Source organism: Elephas maximus, chromosome 4 (genome assembly GCF_024166365.1).
Source record: "Elephas maximus indicus isolate mEleMax1 chromosome 4, mEleMax1 primary haplotype, whole genome shotgun sequence".
NCBI lineage: Eukaryota > Metazoa > Chordata > Mammalia > Proboscidea > Elephantidae > Elephas > Elephas maximus.
Genome location: NC_064822.1, coordinates 140,176,217 through 140,203,325, shown reverse-complemented (window position 1 = coordinate 140,203,325; position 27,109 = coordinate 140,176,217). Strand labels below are relative to the sequence as shown.

The window sequence follows — 27,109 nt, the reverse complement described above, 5'->3', positions numbered from 1 at the left end:
CACCTGACAATCCTATCATGTTGCCATTTTATTTACTATTTTTTTTCTTTTTTTGCTTCTGTTTCTCTCTCTTCTTTCTCTCACCCACTTAGCTCCACTTATCATATCTTCTCCCTTCCCTCCTGCCTAACTGCACTGTGTGCTGAGCATTGCACCCCTAAACAGCACCTGCACGAATCCCCGGACCCCACCCTACACTGCCTCCCAGCCTCGCCCTATTGGCTCCAATTTTTGCTACAAATAACCCAACCCCACCCCACCCCACTGGACCTGTCCTGTTGCACCATAGCTAAGCGACCAGCCCTGTCCGCCTGGACAAGGTGGTGAGAAGTATCAGGCCCACAAATGAGTAAGCAACAAAACATGCCCAGCCCACCTGCCTAGACATAACTGAATAAAACAAAAAAAGCAGAACAAAACAAATATCCAAACAATGTAAAAGCAATATATAATCAATAAATGAAGAAAATAATTTCTGAATATACTGGAGATAGCAGAAATACTAAAACATTAAAAAAACAACAACAACAACAACAACAAAAAAAAAACCCACAGGACAGGAGTTCCAGAAAGCAAACAAAATAAAATATCAGGCAGCCTTCCGGTAGAAGAAAAGGCACTGAAACTACCTGATGGGAATTCAAAATGCTAATACTCAGGGTTCTCCAATAAATCAGGAAAAAGATGAAGAAAAACACAGACAAAAATAAAGAAAAAATAGACAAAATCATGGGAAATATAGAAAAATATGGGAAAACACAGACAAAGCAATGGAAGAATTCAGGAAAATAATACAGGAATGAAATGTCAAAATAAGTAAAAAACTAGAAATCATATGAAAACAGCAATTAGAAACCCAAAAGATAAACAGCAAGATTTCAGAAATGGACAGTGTAATAGAAGGTTTTAGGGGCAAATTTGAAACAATGGAAAACAGGATCAGTGAAACTGAAGACAAATCCTTGAATAAAAAAATCATGTTAAAAAAAAAAAAAAAAACCTGTGTTCTTCATGTGACTATGTTTGAATTTGGAATATGCACATACTTTAACTTATAAAACAAAGCTGTTCAATCAGATGATCTCTAACTTATCTTCCAGTGCCTGCATTTTATAATCACATAAAGTTTAATTTGCTTTTTATAATAAACTGATTTTGATTATGACATGCATAAAGGATTCTCTGTAATCTTCGTATGGAATTTAGTATCATAAAAAAAGGAAGAATGAAAACTATTTTTATCTATTATTACTTTTAACCTCTAGGAAGTAATTACTCTGATGAAGGAAAGATGGTATAATTGACACAAATGCTTAGTATTGTTACAAGATTTAATATTCCTTATAGTAGGTTTAAGGAACCCTGTTGGTGCAATGGTTAAGCACTTGGCTGCTAACCAAAAGCTTGGCAGTTTGAAGCTACCCAGAGGCTCTGTAAGATAAATACCTGATGATCTGCTTCCATAAAGACTGCAGCCAACAAAACTGTATGGGGCAGTTCTACTCTGTCACATGGGGTTGCTATGAGTCAGAATCGCTTCAATGGTACCCAACATCAACACAGTAGATTTATTGATGGGGCAGCATCACAATTCCATGAAATAGTTTATTTTCCAGTATAGGTAATAAAGAAAACATTTCAAAAGTCAACCCATGGGTCTCACCTATTCTCACTTTAAAAAAATTTTTTTTTCATAATCTCCAGCTACTTTCAGACCATTTTGTACCAATTTTCATCTCTAATAGTTGCTAGTCAAAACACACTGGCCTTAGACTATGTAAATCTCTACCACTCACAGATGTTTACAGACCAAGAAGCATAGATGCCTTGGAAAAACTATTTTTTGACTCTGTTACTTCCATTTGAAGACCAGTAGATAATGTATCAAGTTGGCATAATATCCAGTATTTCTATAGTATTTTATAAAACTCAAGGCAATGTGTGTGGGTGTGATTTAATTAGAAATTTGTTAACTTCGGTTCCTAATTATAATTTCGCTTTCATGTCCTTGGTAATGTCACTTAGAGCTGTTATCGCTCCCTATTTCTATTTCCTTATTTGAAAAGAAGACAGGAAGACAGTAAGAAAGGCTTAGTTGAACATTTGTAATGAAAATCAAGCTATTACTTCAGCCTTAAAATCCCTAGTAATCTGGAGTGGACAGAAACATCAAGCTCTCAGTCTTAATATTCCTCTCCCTTTCCGATTTAAAAAATTTTTTTTCAAATGCTCATACAATCAATCTCTCCATATCCCACTCATAACTTTATTTGATTGGTGACTCAATATTTTTCTCTTCCTAATGACCTTTATTTTTCTTTACATTTTTATCCTTGCTGCCTCCCCAGGCAATAAAAAAGTGTTTTTTTTAACAGTACTTGCTAACATTATTTCCCAAGTTTCAGGTTTACAGACAGACTAGTTTATTAGTGTAACTGACACATGGGAGATGTAGACACAGCTCTGAGGTAAGTGGGGTCTCTGAGGCAACAAAAACAGAGTAAAAAATCAGTAAACTAAGGAATTTCAGACATTTGGATTGAAGATTATGCTTTTTTTCTGAAATGTCAAATATGACTTTTTCTAGTTTACAGGTAGGCAAAAAAAAAAATGTTAGGAACAAAAGCACAAAAGATGTAAATATTTTGATACTCAGTGTAAGTTCTACTAAAGGAAGTACCTGGTCATCTTTCTGTAAAATGGAATATCAAGACAATGCTTCCTTTCTGTGACCCTCCAACATGGAATGGAAGAGGAGAATAGCTAAATACAGTCAATAATTAAAAGAAATAAACATGCAGAAAAGCTAACAAACAAATAAATAAATAAGGATGGAATTCATCTGGTGTTCCATACACAGCAGGAACCAAACTGCCAGAACTTTCTATCCCAGTTTCAGTGTAAATTCTCATGTAAAAACATAATACCCATTTATTATAAAGAAGAAAAGCTTTTTAAGCAGACAGGTCCTGAATTGCAATTATCCAGTTTGACCAATCACTAAACTCTCATTTTGAAAAGTGTAGCCCACAGTTAAATAACATTGGCATCACCTGAGACTTCTTAGAAATACAAAAATTCCCAGATTCCCTTTGAGACCAATAGAATCAGAATCTACATATTAATAGAATCCTCAGGTGATTTCTTGGCTACCAAAATTAGAGTAGCTAGGCTCTACAGAATATCCACTAATGTGGTTTCCAAAGCCCAATAGCATGATTGAAACACTTCAAGCCATGCCTCTTGTGAGTCCAAATCTTCAGTCATGCTGCCACTTTAGAAACTGACAGTCTCCTTCTGGAAATCTTCATCTCTTGCTTAGCATTTCTGACACAGTTGCTACTGCTCTAGCTACTAGTCCTACTTCTAAAATATGGGAATATTCACTGCCCCTACCTCCAAAGTTGTGTGCTATAACCACGAATATTTTCAAAATCATAAATCTAGATATCGGCTAGTTCACTCTTCCATTCCTTTTCTAGAAAATCTATATTTCAAACTCTAATCTCAATTCTAAACTTTTTTAGGCTAAAGCTTTTTTTCTAAATATCCTTTTTGATATCTCCTAGATATTCCACCTAGACATCTCACCTACATTTCTCTTAGATATTCAAAAATGTTTAAAACCTAACTCATCTTTCTTTACAAACCAGCCTATCTAACTTTGCTAGTTAGACATAATGTCACCAACGCTTTTCCCCAATGTTCAATATGGAAATCTGGGAGGTGTCTTGATATTTTACCTCTCCTTTTTTTTTTTTTTTTGTACCTCCTTGTCATCTTTTCATGAACTCTAGTAACGCCTTTCCTCTAGTTTCCATATTTATCAGTCCCTTATTTTTTCCAGGCAAATCAAATCATTTTTCTCCAACATACTTAACTTTTTCCCATAAAATGGATGTGAATCTCTTTCTTTGAAATTGCTATTGACTCCCCATTGTCAGCAAGATAAACTCCAAGCCCTGTGATTTGGTTTATAGAGCTCTTCCTGTATTTTCTCAACCTAATTTACAGCTTCATCTCCTCTACGCCTCTCCACCCATTTTCTCTGCTGCCACCAACCCCTGCCTCTTGTCTGTGACCTCTTCTATGGATCCATGACTTTCTCATTAGGTTTCCTCTGTGTGAATCATCATTTCTTCCCTTCTCCATATGAAATCTTACTTCTACTTCAAAATCATGATCCCAAGTCACATCTGAGTTTAAACATTTCTCAAGTCTCTAAAGTTAATTGTTTTGTCATCCATTTGTCCACAGCTCTTTTTTCTTCTCTAATTACTACGTTAATAGGGTAATTGATCAGGTGAAATTTCTTCATCTAGAACAGATTGTGCTGTCCTCCTCAGAGATTATTTCAAATTCATTTCTGCATTATCAGTCCCTAGCATGGGGTTGGTATATGCTCAAAAATTAAATGATGACTGATCAATAGTCACTGGATAGGACTGTCAGACTATAGCATGTAATATCTCCACATTTAAAACAAATGAAATTGTTTCAAGAATAGAATTATCAGAAGTATATTAATGGAGGTAACAGAAAGAGACTGGTCTCAGTGTGTCCTTGTTAAGTGACATTGTATATGACTTTTGACAAGTGACATAAAAGTACAACATTCATTTTCTTATTTATTCCTCATCACAGTCCTACAAAGATGATACTATATCCTTACTGACAAATATGAAACTGAAGCTTTTAAACATTAACTCAGTTGTACAAGTTAAACATCTTATAAATAATAATACTGACATTCCAATCTACCACATTTTTACACAAATAACTCACCTTCTACGTTGGTTTTCCATCAGTGCTCTCCCCCCATGAGGTAATTTCGTAAGTGCCGCTATGCCAATTTTTTTACATGTTGCTGTAAAAAAGTTAGCATAATATGCTTACAAAAATACCTTGCAGGGGGATGGCACGATTGGCAAACAAATGTAGAAGGCATGTGTTATTTGTGTTAAAATATGGTAGGTCTGTTAGACTTCATACTCTGTGCACTGTTATATGATATTTTCTTTTTGCAAACTGATCCTAAATTTTAATATTTTAATGTTCCTTTTGTTATTAATTCATTACCCTATGTATTTGTGAAGATTTCTAAGACATTGTGATAATACTTTTATGCTGCTTACAAAGTATCATCTCTGTCAGTCTCTAATAAACCTACTTTCAATAGATCCTCATCAGCATTCACAGATATACACGTGAATTTCATTCAACTGGTCACTTTACCTAAAAACCTGGAATAAATTATTATAATAATTTTAAAGGCTAGGGTACTTTTAGTGCAAGCAGCACTCTTCACACTCTTCCAAGTAAACACTCTTTTAAAGTTTAAGAAAATTTCAGTCAGGGCTAACAAACATGGCATGCATGCTATAATCTGCCATTGCTATACTCATGGCAGACATCACTAATCAATCATAGAACTTTTTTTTTCTGCCAAGCCCTGTGATAGTCTCAAAATCCTCAGCCAAGGTTCAGGTAGCTTTTGTTAATCAAAAGAAATTATCAAGATAGTTAAAACTTATTTGCATTTCTTCTTTATGCCCTCATCAAAACATTGTTAAGGAGATTTGACTGGTTCCATACAGGATTTTTATATAATCTTCTGCTTATGTTGTAAATATTCTAGCAGTCAACTTTTAGTCAAAAATAAACAATATGTGATTTTACTTCTTAGAGATCAACCTCAAAAATCAAATTAGCCCCCAGACATAAAGCATATGTGCACCATTAAAAATCATCAAAACATAATATCTGAACCTCACACAGTACATCAACCTTTATCTCCTTTGGCTACAACCAAGTTTCTTCTATAAAAACCTCAGTTGAGATACTTAATAACTGATTCATCTCAACTTGCATTCAATTACAATGATAATTGCAAACATTAAGAAAAAAAATTTCCTATTCATTCATTCTACAAATATTTGTTGAACTCCTACTCTTTTACCAGATAAGAATCAGGAGAGCATATCAACTTGCTAAGGAATTTAGCCTTTATTCTGACTATAATGGGGACCAACTAAAAGCTTTTAATTATAGAATAAATAATAACTTTTTAGATTAAACAGATCCTTCTCTTATGTAGATGAAGGAGGAATTGAGATAGGAAGGAGGTTGGGAGATTTAGCAAGAATGAAACAGCAGGAAATCACTGTTATACTATAGGCAAGATTTGATGAGGGCCTGATAAAGGCAGAGCCACAGAAAGAGGAGTAAAGGATTAATGAGAGAAGTTATAACGATGGGCATAGGACCTGAAGGAAATAAAGGGATCTAGGATAGCTCCTGGGCCTGTGGCTTCAGTTGCACAGTATAACTTCCTAAGAAACAGACCATAGGAAGGGGAGGTTGAGGATAACAGTGTAGTGTATGAACAGAAAAAATTCAAGTCTCCAACATTCAAGGAGTCCAATATTCAAGAGGTGTAAAAAGTAATAGAAACTACTGGGGGGATGGAATCCTCACCTTCATAGTAGAGATAAAGAACACTGTATATTCTTGTTCTAAAGATTCTATTATAAAGTACAGAAATAATTATAGATGGTGAATTTAATTAATGAATAAAAAATCAACTTCACATTCCTCAGGTTTCTTTCTCCGCCTGCCACTCAGTCTGTTTTTTGACTTTGCCTTTGATGTTCAGGGCTCCTAGCTTGTCATAAATATAATCACTTCACTTGATTTTTCAGGTCTTTGTTGTAAGAGGGATTGCCGGAAGCATCTGGCTATTCCCTCGGCCCCGCCTCCTAAACTCCTAAGGTTTCTTAAGTGGCAAGTTAAACATTAATACTGGAAAGCTCAATTTTGTTCCATGTTGCTCTTATCCCAATAAGCATGTATTAATTTATGCAACTAATTAATCAATCATTATAAAGACTGAGTGAGCACCTTATATATATTAGCAAATTGCTAAAAGTTTTAATTTGCAAAAAATAAGTTTAAGCATGAAGAGACTGCTGTTTTACTATAAGGAGTATAACCCCTAAAGTCATGTATATCACAGCAAATATACTTAATAAAAAAAAACTATAAGAAGGCACTGGGTTTTTTTATGGCTAATATTTAATCTGAACTCACTTCAAACTTGGAAGGAGGAACACAAAAATATTAGGCAGACATGCAAAAAAACCAAACTAAAATATTTGCTTTCTGTGAATTATGAAGTAGGAATGCCAGTAGTAATGAGACAGTATAGGGGTTAATAGTACAGAATCTAGTGCCAGGCTGTCCTTCCTGAATCCTACTCAGCTGCTCTCTGTGCCTACCTCTTGTCTGTTAATTGAGGGAAATAACTACCCACCTCAAGGTTTTCTATAAGCATTCAACTGTGAAGCGCTTAGAAGAATGTCTGGCACAAATAAGCACTGTAACAGTTAAAAAGAAAACGCTATAGAATTCCTATGTACATTTGAGAGTCATTAGATACAGTAGGAAACCCTGGTGGCATAGTGGTTAAGTGTTATGACTGCTAACCAAGAGGTTGGCAGTTTGAATCCTCCAGGCGCTCCTTGGAAACTCCTTGGGGTAGTTCTACTCGTCCTATAGGGTCCCTATGAATTGGAATCGACTGGAAGGCAGCGGGTTTGGTGTTTTTGGTTTTAGATGCAGCATTGGTTTTTTTTTTTTTTTTAACGGCGGTTAAGAGCTAGGGCTCTTCACCAAAAGATCGTAGTTTGAATCCATCAGCCGCTCCTTGGAAATTCTATGGGGCAGTTCTACTCTGCCCTATAAGGTGGCTATGAGTCGGAACTGACTCCAGGGCACTTGACGTCTACTAGATGGCAACTGCTTTTTTTTATGTTTGTTTTTTTGGATACACTAAGTCCAAATATTCTGGTAAATCCAGTACAATATAACAGCCTATATTTCTCCATCACTACAATTACCCCACCCCCCTGTGCTTGGTAGTCTTTCCAACACCACAATCCTTTGGTTCTCATCTATCATTTTTGATGGTACTATATTCTTATTCTAAAGCCCACAAGCATGTACCTCTCAGTAGAGTGGATGAGCTTTCAGTCTTTATTTGAGCCTTTCAATCTGTAAGTTTATAATCACTTTGGAACCATGATTTCCTGGAAGCAAATAAAATCAAGTCTTATTCTCCCTCAAATCACCTTTGGTACTATTTATCCATCTTGTTTCCTGAACTCAAAAATATAAACCCCTGTAGGTCCTAACTCCATAAAGAATCACCAAAAACCATTCCCATAGGAATTTCAAGAATCACTATTTTTGAAACAACATGCACAGGGTAGGCCTTCAAGAACCTACACCTTTAAACCCTGTACCTAATCCACAAAGTGTCTCAAATACATGATTTAAAGATTGTTTTGTTTTGTGACACAGTGATTAGATCAAAATGTGGTTTTGATGTGTTTACAAGATATATAGTGAAACCTGTGAGAGCTGGTATTCGATGGGACTGCCTTGTTTTTCTGGGTCTCACAAGTTTTCCACCTTTGAAAGAGTGCAGTCTTAACACTTTTCTATTGTTCGCTTTAATGGAGTTTTCCTTTTCTGACAGGTTTCCACCTTACACAGGTTCCAGTTATTGCAGGTTTTACAGTAGTAAATTTATTTTAATATTTAAACCAGAATTTTGTGTTATATTTGCATTGTAAATTTCATAAATAATTCGAAAGACAAGGATAAAATGTTTTATAAGATGAGGCATCATTCAATATCAAAACAATTTGCCTTTAAGAAGATAGTTAAAAAATCTGCCATAATTCTGAGTATATTACAAAACAAACAAACAAAAAGAACATTCTCCTTGTTTGTTCATTGTTACATCACTCTAAATGCTTATATTCCCCAGAGTTTTACTCTTGGCCCTCCTTTAAAAACAAAAGCAAAAAAAATTCTAGCTTTATACTCTTTTCCTGAGTTGTTTTTGTTGTGTGATTCTGACTCATAGAGACCCTATAGGACAGAGCAGAACTGCCTCATAGGGTTTCCTAGACTATAGTCTTTATGAGGCTAGACTGCCAGGTCTTTTCTCCCATGAGCAGTTGGTAGGTTTGAAATGCTGACTTTTCAGTTATCAGTCGAGCAATTTTAACCATGGCACCACCAGGGCTCCTTCTTTTTGTGAGTAATCTCCTCCATTTCTATTGTTTCAACCAATAAAACACTACTAACCTAATGATTCCAGGTCTGTATCTTCAGCCCTAACCTCTCTCATGTGCTCCAGGTCCACGTGCTAAACACCACTATGTAGAAAACAAAAACCAAACCCATTTCTATGAGTCCATCCCAACTCATAGCAACCCTACAGGACAGAGTAGAACTGCCTCATAGGGTTTCCAAGGCGTGCCTGGTGGATTCGAACTGCTAACCCTTTGGTTAGCAGCATAGTTCTTAACCACTACGCCACCAGGGTTTCCCACTATCTAGAATTCCCATTGAAATTTCAAACCCAGGAAGGGCAATGCTAAACATTTTTCCCTCCATCTCTTTCCTCTCATCTGAATCCAATATTGTATAATCATTTTTTTATTATTAGAGTGCACCACCATCCAATTAGACAACCAGAATAGCTATGCAATTTCTTTTTTTCAACTGTACCTCCAATCTGTCACCAAATCTGATCAATTTTAACTCAAACATTTTCTTTAATTAGACCCTCATTAAAGGGCCCACTCTCTTGCCACTACGTCTACAGCATCATTCACCACTCCCCTCCCCACAACACATCTTCCTCTACCCTGTCAACCAGGGTCATCTTCCTAAATTGCAAATAACATCATTTTTCCCTAGCTAAAAAGTCCCTAAAGCAATTTTTCTTTACATCCAGGAAATTAGTCTGAACTCCTAAGCAAAGCATTCAGTGCTCCATAAATTGTCCTCTGCCTACTTCTGTAGCCTTATCTCTTATCATACCCCATGGCAATTTAAACACATGTATTATTGTTAGTTGTCATCAAGTCAGGTCTGACTCCTGGTGACCTTATATGTAGGAGAACTAAATGTTGCACAATCCTAAGCCATCATCATTATCGTTGGTATGTTTGAGTCCATAACACATAGCTGTAATAAATTATTTGACACTCTTTCTATTGAGAAGTAGAGTGTTTGTCCTTCACTACCTCCTTTGAACCTCGGTAGACTTATGATAGCTTCAACCAATAGGGTTCAGTGGATATGGTGCCACATAACTAGACGAGGTCATGAGCTTCCACTTGTTTTCTGAAACACTGAATCATCATGTAAGAAGTACAGCATCCTGGAGACCACCATGCTGGAGAGGTCATGTCTAGGCACTGCTCCAGCACCAGGCATATATAAGTGAAGAAGCCATCTTGGAAGTGAATTTTTAGCCATAGATGTTCCAACTACCCCAGTAATGCCATACTTTCCAGTGAAGACCTCAGGCATAGTGAAGCAGAGAGAAGCCATCTCTGTTCTGCCCTGTCTAATGCTCTGGCTTGCAAAAATCCACTAGCATAGTGAAATGGTTATTGTTTTGCAACACTATATTTGGGGGTGGCTTTTAAACAGCAGTAGATACTCAGAACATATTTCTGTTTAAGTTTTCTCATCAACCAAATATTTGCTGTTTCCTGAATGTGAAATTGCTTTTCCTTCTTTATTGCCTTCATATGTGATCTGTCCTTACTAACTGTGGTCACTGAGCAGCTTGTCTTTTGTTAGATCAGTAAACGTACCTTATTGAACTATCTAATTGATGGCTTGTTCTTCAACTATGGCAATTTGAAGATAAAAGGTGTGGTTTTGTTTGTTTATATCTCAACCAAACACCTAGCATAACTCTTGGCACATTCAAAAAACACAAACCCATTGCTACTGAGTCAATTCTGACTCATAGTGACCCTACAGGACAGAGTAGAACTACTCCAGGGTTCCCAAGGAGCAGCTGGTGGATTTAAACTGCTGACCTTTTGGTTAGTAGCCAATTTCTTAACCACTGCACTACCAGGGCTCCTCTTTGCACACAGTGGGGGCTGAATCTTTATCTGTTGAAAGGTCACATTTGAACTTTCAAATAACCAATGAAAAAGAACTCTGGTTTCAAATGTAATATATAAAGGATCACTAGCAATAATACCATCTTTCATTACTCTACATGATGTTCATTTACTATGCCAAACTGGACAGAGATTGGATCATTGGAACATAAACATCAGGGATAAAACAATAATTTTTAAAGTGGAAGTACTTAATAAAAAGTAGTTGAATAAACTATGTTTATTGGAGCAAGGTACAGTGTAGTTTTTCATATCATGTAGGTTTCAGACTATGTAGGTTTTTCACATTTCACATTATGTATGTTTTTATAACTAAAATGGTTAGCACACTTGGCTGCTAATCAAAAGGTTAGAGGTGTGAATCCAACCAAAGTTAACTTGGAAGAAAAGCTGACAAACTACTCCTGAAAAATCAGCCACTGAAAACCTTATAGAGCACAGTTGTACTGTGATACACGTGGCGTTGCCATGAATTGGAGTCAACTAGACAGCAATTTTTTTTCATCTACATTAAGAGATTTTATAGAAAATTATTTTATAATCATCATCATTTCCTCTCTTGTCTAATTACTTCCAGTTTTGGAGACATACAAACTCATCATAAGAAAAAAAAAAAATTCCTATATAGCACCAGTCAAATATTTAGTTGTTGTTGTTAGGTGCCATCGAGTCAATTCCGACTCATAGCGACCCTATGCACAACAGAATGAAACACTGCCTGGTCCTGCGCCATCCTTACAATCATTGTTATGCTTGAGCCCATTGTTGAAGCTACTCTGTCAATCCACCTCGTTGGGGGTCTTCCTCTTTCCCGCTGACCCTGTACTCTGCCAAGCATGATGTCCTTCTCCAGAGACTGATCCCTACTGACAACATGTCCAAAGTATGTAAGACACAGTCTCGCCATCCTTGCTTCTAAGGAGCATTCTGGTTATACTTCTTCCAAAACATATTTATTCATTCCTCTGGCAGTCCATGGCATAGTCAATATTCTTCACCAACACCACAATTCAAAGGCATCAATTCTTCTTCAGTCTTCCTTATTCATTGTCCAGCTTTCACATGCATATGATGCAATTAAAAATACCATGGCTTGGGTCAGGCACACCTTAGTCTTCAAGGTGAAGTCTTTGCTTTTTAACACTTTAAAGAGATCTCTTGCAGCTGATTTTCCCAATGCAATGCGTCTTTTGATTTCTTGACTGTTGCTTCCTTGGGTGTTGATTGTGGATCCAAGTAAAACGAAGTCCTTGACAACCTCAATCTTTTCTCTGTTTATCATGATGTTGCCTATCAGTCCAGTCATGAGGATTTTTGTTTTCTTTATGTTGCGGTGTAATCCATATCAAAAGCTGTGGTCATTGATCTTCCTCAGTAAGTGCTTCAAGTCCTCTTCACTTTCAGCAAGCAAGGTTGTGTCATCTGCATAACGCAGGCTGTTAATGAGTCTTCCTCCAATCTTGATGCTCCGTTCTTCTTCATATAGTCCAGCTTCTTGTATTAGTTGCTCAGCATACAGACTGAATAGGTATGGTGAAAGGACACAACCCTGGCGCACACCTTTCCTGACTTTAAACCAATCAGTATCCCCTTGTTCTGTCTGAACAACAGCCTCTTGATCTATGTAAAGGTTCCTTACGAGCACATTTAAGTGTTCTGGAATTCCCATTCTTCGCAATGGTATCCATAGTTTGTTATGATCCACACAGTTGAATGCCTTTGCGTAGTCAATAAAACACAGGTAAACATCCTTCTGGTATTCTCTGCTTTCAGCCAGGATCCATCTGACATCAGCAATGATATCTCTGGTTCCACGTCCTCTTCTGAAACTGGCCTGAATTTCTGGCAGTTATCTGTCGACATACTGCTGCAGCCGTTTTTGAATGATCTTCAGCAAAATTTTGCTTGCGTGTGATATTAAGCCCCCACAGTAAGACAAACTGACAGACACGTGGGGGAAATATTTAGTACTCTTCTCAAAGAAGAAGAAAAACATAATTAGCCATACCATCACATTTGTCCTTTTAATGGCACTATTCCAAAGGAGAAAAGGTTTAAGTTGTCAAGAATTTCATTTGACTTGGATCCACATCAATGCCCATGGAAGCAGCAGTTAAGAAATCAAGACACATTGCATCAAGCAAATCTGTTGCAAAAGACCTCTTTAAAGTGTTGAAAAGCAAAGATGTCACCATGAAGACTAAGGTGCACCTGGCCCAGGCCATGGTATTTTCAATTGCTTCATATGCATGCAAAAGCTAGACAACGAATAAGGAAGATGAAATAAGAACTGACAATTTTGAATTGTGGTGTTGGAGAAGAATATTGAATATACCATGGACTGCCAAAAGAATGAACAAATCTGTCTTGGAAGAAGTGTGACCAGAATGCTTCTTAGAAGCACAGATGATAAAACTACGTCTCACATACTTTGGGCATGTTATCAGGAGGTACCAGTCCCTGGAGAAGGACATCATGCTTGGTAAAGTAGGTCAATGAAAAAGAGGAAGACCTTCAATGAGGTAGTTTGACACTGTGGCTAAAACAATGGTCTTAAGCATAACAACGATTTTAAGGATGGCACAGGACTAGGCAAGTATTTCGTTCTGTTGTACACAGGGTCACTATGGGTTGGAATGGACTTAAGGGCGTCTAACAATAACAACATTCCCAAGGAACCCAAGAGACAAATCTAAGAACATGAAGTAAAATATTTCTTGGGAGAAATTTTTATCTCCCAATTTTACTTCTCTTTTATAAAATGCTATTATGTTCAAAAGATGGGAGGTATTTCCTTTCAAATTGAAAATGGCTTGGGACAAAATTGGAAATAAATTAGCCAAGATATATTGTAGTTAAATATATCAAAAAAGTCTGAAACTAAGAATTTTTTTGACAATACAACAAACATCGAAGACACTAAAGCACATCTACTAAGGGTTTTTAAGACTAAGATAGATTGAAATATATTGCTTTTATGAGAGAGAGAGAATTCTATGATTGCTCGGGGTAGAAATAAAACCATATTTTCAGAATAAAGATTTAAAGAGCTCCTTAAGCCAAAAATCTCCTTGAGATTAAAGATTTTCCCTTCTTCAAGATCCTTGTGAAATGCTATAAAACAATAACTGACAAGTTTAAGGAAAACATAGATGTTTGGCCACTTCTGCAAATATATCTCTTGTACCTCAAAATCATGTATCTTCATTAAAAATATTTGAGGCTTCTTGAAACAACCGAACTCACAACAGAGTACAAAATAAAAATGCTTTGTCTCTCTACTTAAATTTTGCTGAGAGTTCACTGAAAACTGTATTGCCTAATCCATAAATGAGTCAGAACCTTAACTTTCATCCACATGTGTTTCTTTTTAGTAGCTGGGTGGCTGAAATATCATCCCAATAGCCTTTGAGACAGTTTACCATGATAACTTATCCCATTAGTGAAACATGGTATGAAAATACATTATGACCTCCGTCTTATCTTAAATTTCTACAGTTAATAAGGCCCACTTCATGGTCTGCTTTTGTGAGATCTCAAAACAGTAACTAAATAGGGAGATACCTAAGATATTTGAGTATCAAAGTTTCCTGCTCTTTTAGGCACATAGAACATCAAGATAAGGGAGAACTCAGGAAACCAGGATCATATTTCTCTCACAGTGTTATCGCAAATTAGAGTTTCCACAGTGCTTTTACTTCTATATAGCTCAAAACACTATGCTGCTCCATAGATTTTTTTCCATGTACGGTATTTAGTTTGGAGTAAAATTACTTTGCAACACATCCAAAGCTCCAGTACTATTTTTGTTAATTTAATTTCTATGGTGTTTTAGGTGAAAGTGTACAACACAAAGTTTCTCATTCAAAAATGTATACACAAGTTGTTTTGTGACATTGGTTGCAATCCCCACAAGGTGTCAGCATTCTCCCCCTTTCCACCCCAGGTTCTTCGTGGCCATTTGTACAGTTTTCCTGTCCCTTCTTGCCTTCTCATCTTTGCTTTTGAGCAGGTCTTGCCCATTTGCTCTCATATACTTGATTGAACTAAGAAACATATGCCTCCCATGTGCTATGTTTTACATAGCACATGGGAGGCATATGTTTCTTAGTTTTATAGGCCTGTCTAATCTTTGGCTGAAAGGTGGACATTGGAGTGGCTTCAGTTCTGAGTTAGCAGGGTAGGGTGTTCAGTGGCCATAGTCTTGGGGTTCCTCCTGTCTTTGTCAGACCAGTAAGTATGGTCTTTCCTGTGAATTTGAATTTTATTCTGCATTTTTCCTCTTGTTCCATCCTGGACCCTCTATTGTGTTCCCTGTCAGAGTGTTAGTGGTGGTAGCTGGCACCATCTAGTTCTTTCTGGGCTCAGGCTGATGGAAGCTCTGGTTCATGTGGTTCATTAGTCTAATTGGGCTAATATTTTCCTTGCGTCTTTGGTTTTCTTCATTCTCCTTTGCTCTGGATGAGATGGGACCAATAGATATATTTTAGGTGGCTGCTCACAAGCTTTTAAGACTCCAGACACTATTTACCAAAGCAGGATATAGAACATTTTCTTTATGAACTATGTTATACCAGTTGACCTAGATGTCCCCCGAAACCGTGGTTCCCAATACGAAGCCCCAGTAACTCGGTCCCTCAAGGCATTTGGATGTGTCCATGAAGTTTCTATGGCTTTTCCTTGATCAAGTTGTGCTGACTTCCCCTGTATTGTGTGTTGTCTTTCCCTTCACCAAAGTTAACACTTGTTTATTTCTAATTGGTGATTTCCCTTCTCCCTCATAGCCATCAAAGGTTGTTTTATTCTGTGTTTAAACCTTTTCTTGGGTTTTTGTAATAGTGGTCTCATACAATATTTGTCCATTTGTGATTGACTTACTTCACTCAACATAATACCCTCCAGATTAATCCGTTATGAGCTGTTTTGCAGGTTCATCATGGTTCTTTATCTTTGAGTAGTATGACATTGAGTGTATGTATGTACTATAATTTGTTTATCCATTATTCTGCTGATGGGCACTTAGGTCGTTTCCATCTTTTTGCTATTGTGAATAATGCTGCAATGAACATGGGTGTGCATATCTATTCATGTGACGGCTCTTATTCTCTAGGATATATGCGTAGGAGTGCAATAAATGGATCATGTGGTATTTCTAACTTTTTAAGAAGGTGCTGTATTGTTTTCCATAGTGGTTGTACCGTTTTACATTCCCACCAGCAGTGCATAAGAGTTCCAATCTCCCCGCAACCTCTGTTATTTGTTATTTTCTGTTTTTGATTAGTGCCAGTAATGTCAGGGTGAGATGGCTTTTGTTAATTTTAATTCGACCACCTTAAAAAGATTGGACCTTGAATACTGGTTAGATAAGTCTATTTTGTTAAACTAAGCAATTCAACTAACTTTGGTAAAGACCACCCAGATTAGAGGAAAATCTAGATTATTTACTAATTCTTAGAGACTTAAAGCTTTGTAACAGAATATGTTTACAAACTATTTCTTAGTACATATGTTCATGAAAACTACCTTTACTGTATCTACAGAATGATTATATAAATAAATGTCTATGAAGTATTTGAAGATCTATGAAAAAATCTATTTTATTGAATTTTTATAATTGGGCTACTCCCAATTTACTGCAAATCAATTGTAATCATCAGTACAACCAGTCTCATATTACTGTGAGGTGGCTGGGCTCTCAAACAAACTTTGATGGTGATATTTTGTTCCGAGTCTGACCCACAGCCTTGCAGGGGACGAAGGCTGGTTTTGTTTACACAGTGTATTAAATTGAAAGGCCAATCAAGAAAGGAGGAGGCATTGTGCGTTGGTTAGAAGTGGATGGATAGAAAAGGGAAACAACGCTAAAGGCAAATGTTGACAGTGTACTTTATCAGGAAGAGGGACCCCTGACCACTAGTTAGAGTTTCATTGGCAAGATTATCTCAGTTGTAGAAGTGTGTAGGCAAGTCTCCTAGGTCCAATTCCATGCTTACCCATTCATCCCAATTGTAATTTGGTTTTCCATGTAGTCCTGACAACAGGAAAATAATTCAATTGTCACACTGACATGGTTACTGTAGTTCTCATAACAGTTCCATTTTCCATTATAAATAAATATATTAAAGATTTGAGGTATGGTCTGTAGTGAAAAACTGTTTAATAAATAGTGATTTCATAGAGTAAAAAACAGCAAGTATAACGACCAAATCTATATTATCAGTGTTCTGTTTGAAAAGAAAGTAACCTATAAATACTCAAAATCAAACAGTTGTAGTTAAAAACAAGTGCTACTGCTTGGGGGACAACATATTCATAACGTGTAAACAAGACATCCTGCGGAAAAGTTTTAAAGAAATGAATCACAAATTAGTTATCCTGAGTCACAATTCTTTGTTGATAGCCATCTCACAATTTTTTTTTTTTTTTAAGATTTGGTAGTTATATGGCCAAATCACAGAACACTGACTCACCATTTTTACTATCTAGGCATATTAACACAAAAAGCACAAGTCTTAATTTCAATTTTCTAAATTGGGAATTGGAGCCTTGGTGGCACAGTGGTTAAAAGCTCAGCTGCCAGCTAAAAGGCTGGCAGTTCAAATTCACTAGCTGCTCCTTGGAAACCCTATGGAACAGTTCTACTCCATCCTATAAGGTCGCTATGAGTTGAAATTGACTCGACAGCAACAGGTTTTTTTTTTTTTTTAATTTAAATGAGGAATCAGTCTAATATATTAAAATATATTTACTATTTCCACTTCCTCCCTCCCTTTCTCTAGTGAACAGAGTCCAGTAATTATTATAGATGCCAAACCAAAAAGAAAAAAGAAAACCCCATTGGTGTCTAGTCGATTCTGACCTGATAGCAACCCTACAGGACAAAGTAACACTTTCCCATAGGGTTTCCAAGGAGCATCTGGTAGATTCGAACTGCTGACCTTTTGGTTAGCAGCAGAGCTCTTAACCACTGCCCACCAGGGCTCCATCATGGCCACTACTTCACTGAAATAGCTCTCATCAAGTGCTATAGTCCAAATCCATGGATCAGTTCTCAGTATTCATTCTACCTGAAATTTATCTGAAACATCTAAAGTAATTGAGGTTGCGTAGGAAATAGAAGCACAGACGCTGAAGCCAAATTTTCTGGATTAAACTCACAAATTAGTAGCTGTAAAACTTTGCAATTTAATTGGCCTTTTCATATTCAGTTTCCTTATCTAAAAAGCAAGATTAGTGATAGTACCTATGTCATAGGACTATTGTGAGAATTTAATGTCTGACTATGCATAAAGTGAGGGAGCCCTGGTGGTACAGTGGTTAAGTGCTTGGCTGCTAACCAAAAGGCCAGCAGTTCAAACTCACCAGATACTCTGCAGAAGAAAGATGTGGCAGTCTGCCTCCCTAAAGATTACAGCCTTGGAAACCCTATGAGACAGTTCCACTCTATCCTATAGGGTCACTATGAGCCAGAATCGACTGAGTTTGGTTTTTAGGTTTATGCATAAAGCACTTAAAATAGTGGCTCGAACACAGTAGGGACTACATATAAATTATTACTATTGAGCTCTCCGTCCTCACTGAAACACATTCTTTACTTGCATTCCAGGACACCAAGTTCTCCTAGTTTTCTTCCCACTTTATAGGTTGCCTCTTTTCAGTTTCCTTTACTGGATTTTTATTATGTCCCCAACCTCTAAATATTTGTGTGCTCCTGATCCAGTCTTCAATCTTTTTCTTTTGTTCATCTATACATAAGACTTTTGGTGACTTCATCTAGTCTCATAGCTTTTTATAGACTACACCTCTTCCTTAAACTCCAGTCTCGTAATTCTAATTGCATCAGTATTTCCACTTAGATATATCTAGGGAACATTTAAAAATTAGCTTGTTGAGAATTAAATACCTGACCTTCTCCCTAGGGAATCTGTTCCTTCCCCATACTTTTCTATTTTCAGCTTTGCAATAGCCGATACTAAGAGCAATAGAGTCTCCTCTTTGTTTATCAATACAACTGCAAATCTGTAGGCTGCTGCTATTGATGCTGCTTTCAAAATACATTTGGAATTTAACTTCCTTTTGCACTTTAACTATGGTTGTCCAAACTTTTTACCCTGACTCATTGCTTTCACCCCTTCCACACTACAATGTATTCTCAACACAGCAGCCAGAACGACCCCTTGGTTTATACCCTGCTCTTATCCTTCCTCATGGCACATAGTAGCTTCCCATCTCTCCTGGAATAAAAGTCAAAGTCTTTACAATGGTCACAGGACTATAATAATGTCTCCCTGCTCTTTCTCTTAATTACATCCCAGTCTTCTGCTGCCTCATTTCCCCTGATCCAGCCAAACTGCAATATTTTCTCCTCTTGAAATAAACCAGACAGGCTCCTGACTCAAGGTCTTAGCACTTGTTCTTCCATCAGTCTGAAGCAACCTACCCCAATATGTCCACACAGATAGTTCTCCCACTTCCTTTGTTTTGTTCTGTTGTACATAGGGTCACTATGCATCAGAACTGACTCAACAGCACCTAACAACAACAATGACAGTCAGATGCAATGGAGAGTGGATATGGGCAGAATAAAGTATTAAAAGGCTAGTCACTGAGAAGGTAACATTTAAGCAGTTGACTTAAAGGAGGTGAGATTTAGCCAAGAGGCTCTCTGGGGGAGGAATACTTCAGGCAGAGAAAATAGCCAAAGCAAGTTCCCCAAGGTGGGGGTATATCTGGGCTATTTGAGACCACTGCCAGGTTTTGAGCAGAGGAGGGATATGTGCTAGGTATGTTCAAAGTGCTTTATATGTACTGATTTATTTAACCTCCCAAACAACTGTATGAGATTTGTGCCATTTTTATTCCCTTTTAATAAATCCAGGAACTGAAACACAGGGAGGTGGAGTAAGCTACCCAATGTTACACAATTAGAAGTGGTGGAATATGGACCCAACTTCAGGCAGTCTGACTGCAGAGGACAGCTCTTGATAACAAGAGCTCTAAGTGCCATTTTAATGGGATACCCCCACCCACATGCCTGCATAGATACAAAACACCCATACACACACACAAGGGTAGAGAGGGAGCTGAGAGATCTAGTATATTTAACCTGTTAACCTTTAGATCAAAATTTCTTTTTAAATGAAAGATGTTCAAATTGATGGAAAATATCTAGAATTATTTTTAAAATAGCAAAATCAAATCTTAAAATTCTTCAAATTATCAAATAAATGTTATGGAATCCTATACAGAGTTACATTGATAAGCAAACAAAACAAAACAAAAACACCCTCATTAAACTGAAACAATGTGGTTGGCCCTCAAAATATTTATTATTCTAAAGAGAAAAATATAATTACATTTTCTGGCTAAATATCTACAATAATATAACAGCCAGGCATGTAGGTCATTTACTTGAAAATAACTTTGGAATCAACACGAAGGCTTTGTAAACTATGATTTATGACTCATAACTTGAGCAAATGAAGATAAATGTGTCACTAGGGTTTTTTTTTCTGCATTAGTTGTCTTGGCTCTAATACATAGAGACCATAGTCATTTTCTATGTATATTATCACTTTCGGTTTTGGAAAAATGCTTAAATTGCTAAATGTAAGGTCACATAAATTCTAATTAATAGACTAATTCGGTATATCAAATCTATACAAATCTGAGTAAGTACTGATGTCTGAAATTTTAATATTTTAGAACATAACAACAGATTCTATTATAATTAAAAACAATAATGATTATAAAAATTTTTAATCAAACTTCACAGAATTCTGACATATTTCTTTAGAGTCTTTAGACTTTGAGTTCCTCCATATCAGGGCCCATGTCACTATTATATCCTCAGTAGAGAGTACTGCATTTAGTACAGCAAGTGTTCCATAAACATTCGCTAAATTATTTAATTTGACAAGTAAAGGCAATTATCTAAAAGTCTACTTCAGTCTCAAAGGAAATTTTGAAAAGAATACTGTCCCCAACTTTTCAATGTAAAAGAAGATGCTTCTCCAAAAATAGTGCAAATTACTTTGGCTATTAAATATGATCATATATTTAAAAATATTTGACAGACTCATAACAGTCATGTATACCCAGCAGGAAGAAAAGAAAAGAAATAATATCCCCCTCAAAAGGGTCATCACTATAGAGAAATTCTTGACAAAAATTTCCACTTAGCAGATACAGAAATAGAATGAGGTAAAGCAATGATAAATGATATTTCATATCACTTCCAGAATTGACATGCTTTGCACAAAACCATTTTTTCCTTTGTTTTTTCATCTACCATTCTTGCTTCTTGTCCATTCAAATGGCTTAAACCAAACTCTAGGAATTATTATTTCTGGCATTTTCCAAAATCTAGATTTCTTTCTACCAACTACCCACAAAAAGATATGTTTCTTTTTTTCTCTCCTTTTCTATTCTTTACTAAATTCAAGAAACTTATACTGTACAGTTTTGTTTTCACTTTGACTTCTGCTCGGCTTCACTTGCTATCCCAAAAAACCAATAAAGAGCAAAAATACATCTGCATTATTGAGTGGTGAGAAATATACCCACCATTCCATGTACTTTATAGTATAATACATATATTTTTTAAACTATGATTTTTTATTTAATGGTTTAAGAATTTACTAACGGGTAAAAATTAGCCAAAGTGAATACAGTTTATATCACTCTACAGAGAAAGAAATATTTGCTTAGCATTAAGAGGGAGACAAGATCCACATGAGTGCTGGTTGACAGATAAAAGAGAAGGGGATTATTGAAGAGCTTAACATTTGACAGGAAGTAGGGGGCTGTTTGTGAATGTATTTTTGGATTTTTATTTTAACTTTTGAGTCAATGCTCATTGCCAACAACAGATTCGAAGTACACTATTATCAGGTTTCAGCCTGGCTTCTAAAGTGGAAAAAGTTAAACATTTACATACATTTGATATGTGTATATATTTTTAAAGATGATAAAGAGTATTTTCATCTTGGAAATGCTCCAGTCTTAAGAAAAACAATCACAGTTGTTTATGCAAGAGAGCTACCTACCTGATACTCTAGTCATCAAAAATGAATGAGTATAGCAACTTGACTGTTATTTAAGTCAACTTAATTTCATTCTGTGATTTTATTTTTTTTAATGTCAACTTAACTAAACCAAAGTCCCCAGTTTTTCAAACACTAAACTAGATGTTGTTGAGAAAGTATTTTGTAGATGTAATTGAAGTCGAAAATCAGTTAACTCTAAGTGAAAAAAGATTATCCTAGATTATCTGAGTGTGCCTGATTCAACCAGTTGTTAGGCTTTACAAGCAGGAGTGAGGCTTCCTTGAGAGAAGAAGAAATTCGTCCTGTGTATAGCAATTTCTGAGTTCTTGGCTGGCACAAAAGGTTAAATGTTAGACTACTAGCCTAAAGATTGGCAGTTCAAACATATCCAGAGGCACCTTGGAAGACAGGCCTGGTCATCTGCTTTCCAAAGGTCACAGCCTTGAAAACTCTTTGGAGCAAAGTTCTATTCTACACAGAGGGGTCGCCTTGAGTAAGGATCCTCAGCAACACGGTAGTTTCAGCTCGTGCCCAAGAGTGGCAGCCTGGCCTTGCTGACAGGCTGCCCTTAGGATTTTTGGACTTTCCTAGCCAGCCCCTGCAATCAGGTAAACTAATTCTTAGTCATCATTCTCTTATTATAGGTTTCCTATATGGTCGCCAAGAGTCGGAAACGACTCGATGGCACTAGTTTTTTTTTTTTTAATTGGTTCTGCTTTTCTGATTGAACCCTAATACAAATCCAAATTGGAAAAAAGGAGTAATGGAAAGAATTTGCCATGGTATGAGGGAACTCCAGCCCTGGCTATGTCTACATGCACCAGTGGACTCAAGTCAAACAAACACATATGTATGTATATACTCACACATACACACAATGTCACATCAGAAACTCTATTCCCAGACACTCAAACTGCTGTTTAACAGATTTGAACTTTCTGACACACTTTAAGTGGCACTGGGTCTGGGTAATTAACCAACTACACAACAAAAGACTAAGACTTAAGACCACATTCTAAACACTAAAATACTTTGTAGAAGAAAGTAGCCATGCCAAATTACTGGCACTGAAGTCATTTCACATACTTTGATACAGAACAGTAATCTTTAAATAAAATGATAAATAATAAATATTTCACCTAAACGGAGTTAGATGCTACTTGTCCAACCAAAAGGAAAATGGTCTTAAATTCTATAGCATCATCAAATAATTCCAGCACACTGATAAAACTACAAAAATGCAAGTTTTCAAAAGCACAAACAGTAACTTGTGAAAAAATAAGTTGTATCTAGCCAAACTCATTTGAAAGGACATCCACTGCTTTCCTTCCTTACCTGGACTGCATATCTTGTTGTGTTTTGGCCTGACTGGCTTCTGGCTGAGGGGAAGCGTGACTGACTCGCTGTTGAAGCTCCACCAAGGACTGGTAATACTGTTGTTGATGGTGTTGTTGCTGCTTGTAGCGAGACAAACTGAAAAACAGTCCTAGAATGGCTTTTAAGTTTCCATTTCTTATTTCTGCATAAAATGGAAAATATAAAAACAGCACAATATAAATTGGATTTTTTTTTTTTTTTTGCAAATGAAGTTCTAGATATAATCCCCTTAGGCTTCCTTCAGAGAGGAAGAAATTCCTCTTATGTATAGCAAATTTTGAGTCCTTGCGTGGCACAAAAGGTTAAGCACTGGACTACTAGCTTAAAGGTTGATGGTTCAAACTTATCCAGAGCGTACTTCCATCTATGAAGATAGAAATACAACTGAAGTGCCAGTCACAGATTCAAGCAAACCTGAATTTATGAAACCTGCTACATTTCCACATAACTTAGAATGAAGGAAGAGAATGAAGGAAGGGAAAGGGGGCAAATAAAGCTTACTCAAAAGAGACACTCTTTGCTATCCCTGAACTACAATTTTTCTAGAGTTACCTTCTTCTTAGAAATGGATGGGCTTTCTGTCTTGTGCTAATCATTTGATTTAGCAATCTGCTCTCCTCACAAATATACACAGCTGTTACCAACATAGCAGTGGCTAGGGACTGGAGAAAGCAAGCCACTTAAATGTTGGTTGGCCTGCATTTATAAATACTGATAGAGTGGTGGAACTCAGAATATCAACTGGATTTATGGCAGCCAACATGCCTTCAAAATCACCCAGCAACATATATGTGTGTGTGTGTGTGTGTGTGTGTGTGTGTATTTAGCGAGAGAGAGAAGGAGGGAAAGAATTGAATAAATTTAAGTAGAAATCTTGGTTCTAACGCATGGGGCTCCTGTGTAAGTTTCTCTAGTGAACAAAAAATTAAATATAGAAAGTAGGCTACAACATGGGCCTACTTTTTGCTCCTGCAGTTGTAATTTTTAAAATTTATTAGAAAAAAGAAAACATTAAAGCTTGAAATAAGTCTATATAACTTGTAATCATATTTTAAATAAAACTTGCTATTGGCAATAAAATACATCTGGCTGTGAGGTCCAGGTTTTATGTTTCCATTTGGAGTTTAGAACATTAATAAACTACTTGGGTTGCTTGCTCTCTGATGGTTTATCATGTCACCCAAACTATGCAGTGGAATTGCTCATATAAAATGAGCCTCTGAGTTGTTCATTATTTATCCAGACCTTCCTCACAGTTCCCATTCCTCACAGTTCCCATAATATAGAAGACTTGGCATGATCAATCTGAAGATACAGTGAGAAAAATATTAATAAAGTAAAGCTGAACAGTCTTGTTTAAAGAGGGTTTTTTTTTCTTTAATTTCTTGGTTTTTTATTATGTATGTTTAATTTAGAAAGTCATTTTTGAACATACTTTTTTTTAAGGATAAATAAAAACAAATAGGTTTATATTAGTAAGAGATGTCTTGTGAGAAGAAAGTGGCATAAAACAAATTTCTAGCCTTTCCTTAACCACTTAGAACCACTACTTATGTTTAGAACTAAGCTTTTTGGTAATGAAATGTGTAATTTAATTATGCACTACAACATATAAACAAAATTTTAAATTATTAAAAATTTAAATGTAAAAGAAATATTGAGAAAAGTAAATAGTTCTACAAAATATCCTTTATATTTTAGAAGCTACACAATTTTTTTTCCAATGACAACAAAGTTTTAAAAACTTAGAATCATTTAATATTTCTAATACGTATGGGAAAAAACTTTTCTAAGCTAATTAACTGTAGTAAAAAACTTGGCCAACTTAAATTACCAAAATGTATAATTTATATAAAAGTATCCAGGAGGATTTTTAATATAAAATTAATATTCTAATTAGAATAATTCTTTTTGATGCAGGTCCCAGAGGACTTGGTATTTCATAACTTTTGTCAATTGGTTTTTATTAATAGTACTTGAAAATTTTGGAAATATTCATAAAAATATATTAAAATTCAAGTTTTTCATTTGTTAGGTAAGGCTGTATCCTTAATGGAAACCCTTAATGGAAACCCTGGTGGCGTAGTGGTTAAGTGCTAGGGCTGCTAACCAAAGGGTCGGCAGTTCCAATCCACCAGGTGCTCCTTGGAAACTCTATGGGGCAGTTCTACTCTGTCCTATACGGTCACTATGAGTCGGAATCGACTCGACGGCACTGGGTACTGGGTATCCTTAATCTAAATTACCAAAAAGGTACTTATTACACTTTCATGAATCCGACAGCTAAGATATAGAATGCTGAATAAATACCAAAAACAAAACCGACTGCCATCAAGTCCGCTCTGACTCATAGCAACTCCACAGGACAGCATAGAACTGCACCATAGGGTTTCCAAGGCTGTAAATCTTTACAGAGGCAGACTGCCACATCTCTCTGCTATGGAGCAGCCGGTGGGTTTGAACCGCTGACCATTCAGTTAGCAGTTGAACACTTAACCACTTGTGCTACCAGGGCTCCTTCAATAAATGAGTAGACAGCTGGAAATAAGGAAAGACAATGAATAGAATGACTGATGATGGAGGGAAAGAAAAGGAAACAAAACCAGCAGTTAGTTTTCTGAAGTATGGCACAGTTCATCTTATGAACAGCAAGCTTTTGCAAACTTTTGTCACATTCATATATGGAAGAAAAGAGATTCATAAAAAAAAAAGAAGACAGTTCAGTCTTTCCATTTTGCTATATTTCAACTCTAGTTATGACCTTTCAATTCTTGAATGATTTTAATTCCTTTACATATAACAGTTATTAATATTGTTAGTGCTAATTATTTAATAACTCAGGAGCACTTATTTAAACTTTTGAAATATTTTGACTGGTATATGTTATAGAAATGTTATTACTGATAACATAAAAGTTATGCATTAATTATACTCTCTCTATCTGTATTTATGTGCATCTATTATCCAGCATTTATCTATCCATCCATCTACCCATCCATCCATCTATCCATCCATCCACCCATCTATCTGTCTATGCATCCATTTATCCCTCTACTTAATATTCTAATAACATTATATTTCAGTAACAGCATGACAATAGTTTGTTAATACCCCCTTCCCATATACTCCCTCATGTAAAAAACAACTCTAGAAAACTATGTGGAAAAATAAATAATTAAAGCATACCTTAGTAATCATTACATTTATCTTCATTACATTTTGCAGACTTCACCGGTTTCCATTACTATGTTAAGGAGCTATATATTCCAAACTTTACATTTCTTACATGAGGAAAAATCTTTGTGAAACACAGATGCCATTCACTACAACTGTGCTTTTTCTTACCTTCAGCAGATAGACCTTGAACATTTACTCCTCTGGCTGCTAGAAAACTAAGGCAGACATCAACATTTTCAATCTGCAACATGAAAAGCAGTGGAAAACAACTTAGAAAATGATTTTTAAATAAACAAGCTAGAATGAAACCAGAAAGAAAGGAAAAGAAAAGCAAAAATACTTTACATTCATTGCATACTAGAGATCTTTACCAGAGTTTAACTAGAATTATTTTGGCTAATTGTGGCACGAATATAAAGCTGTCATTGTCTAGTTGGGCACTTACAAACAATTCATAAAGGCCTGAGAAAGAATGGCATTCTGACAAATCAGCAACCCACCTAC

At 36.2% G+C, this 27,109-nt stretch overlaps 1 protein-coding gene across 12 annotated transcripts in view; it reads right to left on the bottom strand.

Moving 5' to 3' along the window:
• Positions 1-27,109, bottom strand: part of NAV3 (neuron navigator 3) — a 937,562-nt gene that overhangs the window by 250,270 nt on the left and 660,183 nt on the right. For all 12 annotated transcript variants that reach the window (XR_007517283.1, XM_049883940.1, XM_049883939.1 and 9 more), the window contains 2 exons: positions 26,774-26,846; positions 23,387-23,570 (listed from right to left, as the gene is read on the bottom strand). Coding sequence is in view for 11 of the 12 variants with exons in the window: in XM_049883940.1 (XP_049739897.1) it covers positions 23,387-23,570; positions 26,774-26,846 (257 nt within the window). In the remaining variant the exon portion in view is untranslated. The remainder of the gene's footprint in view (positions 1-23,386; positions 23,571-26,773; positions 26,847-27,109) is intronic.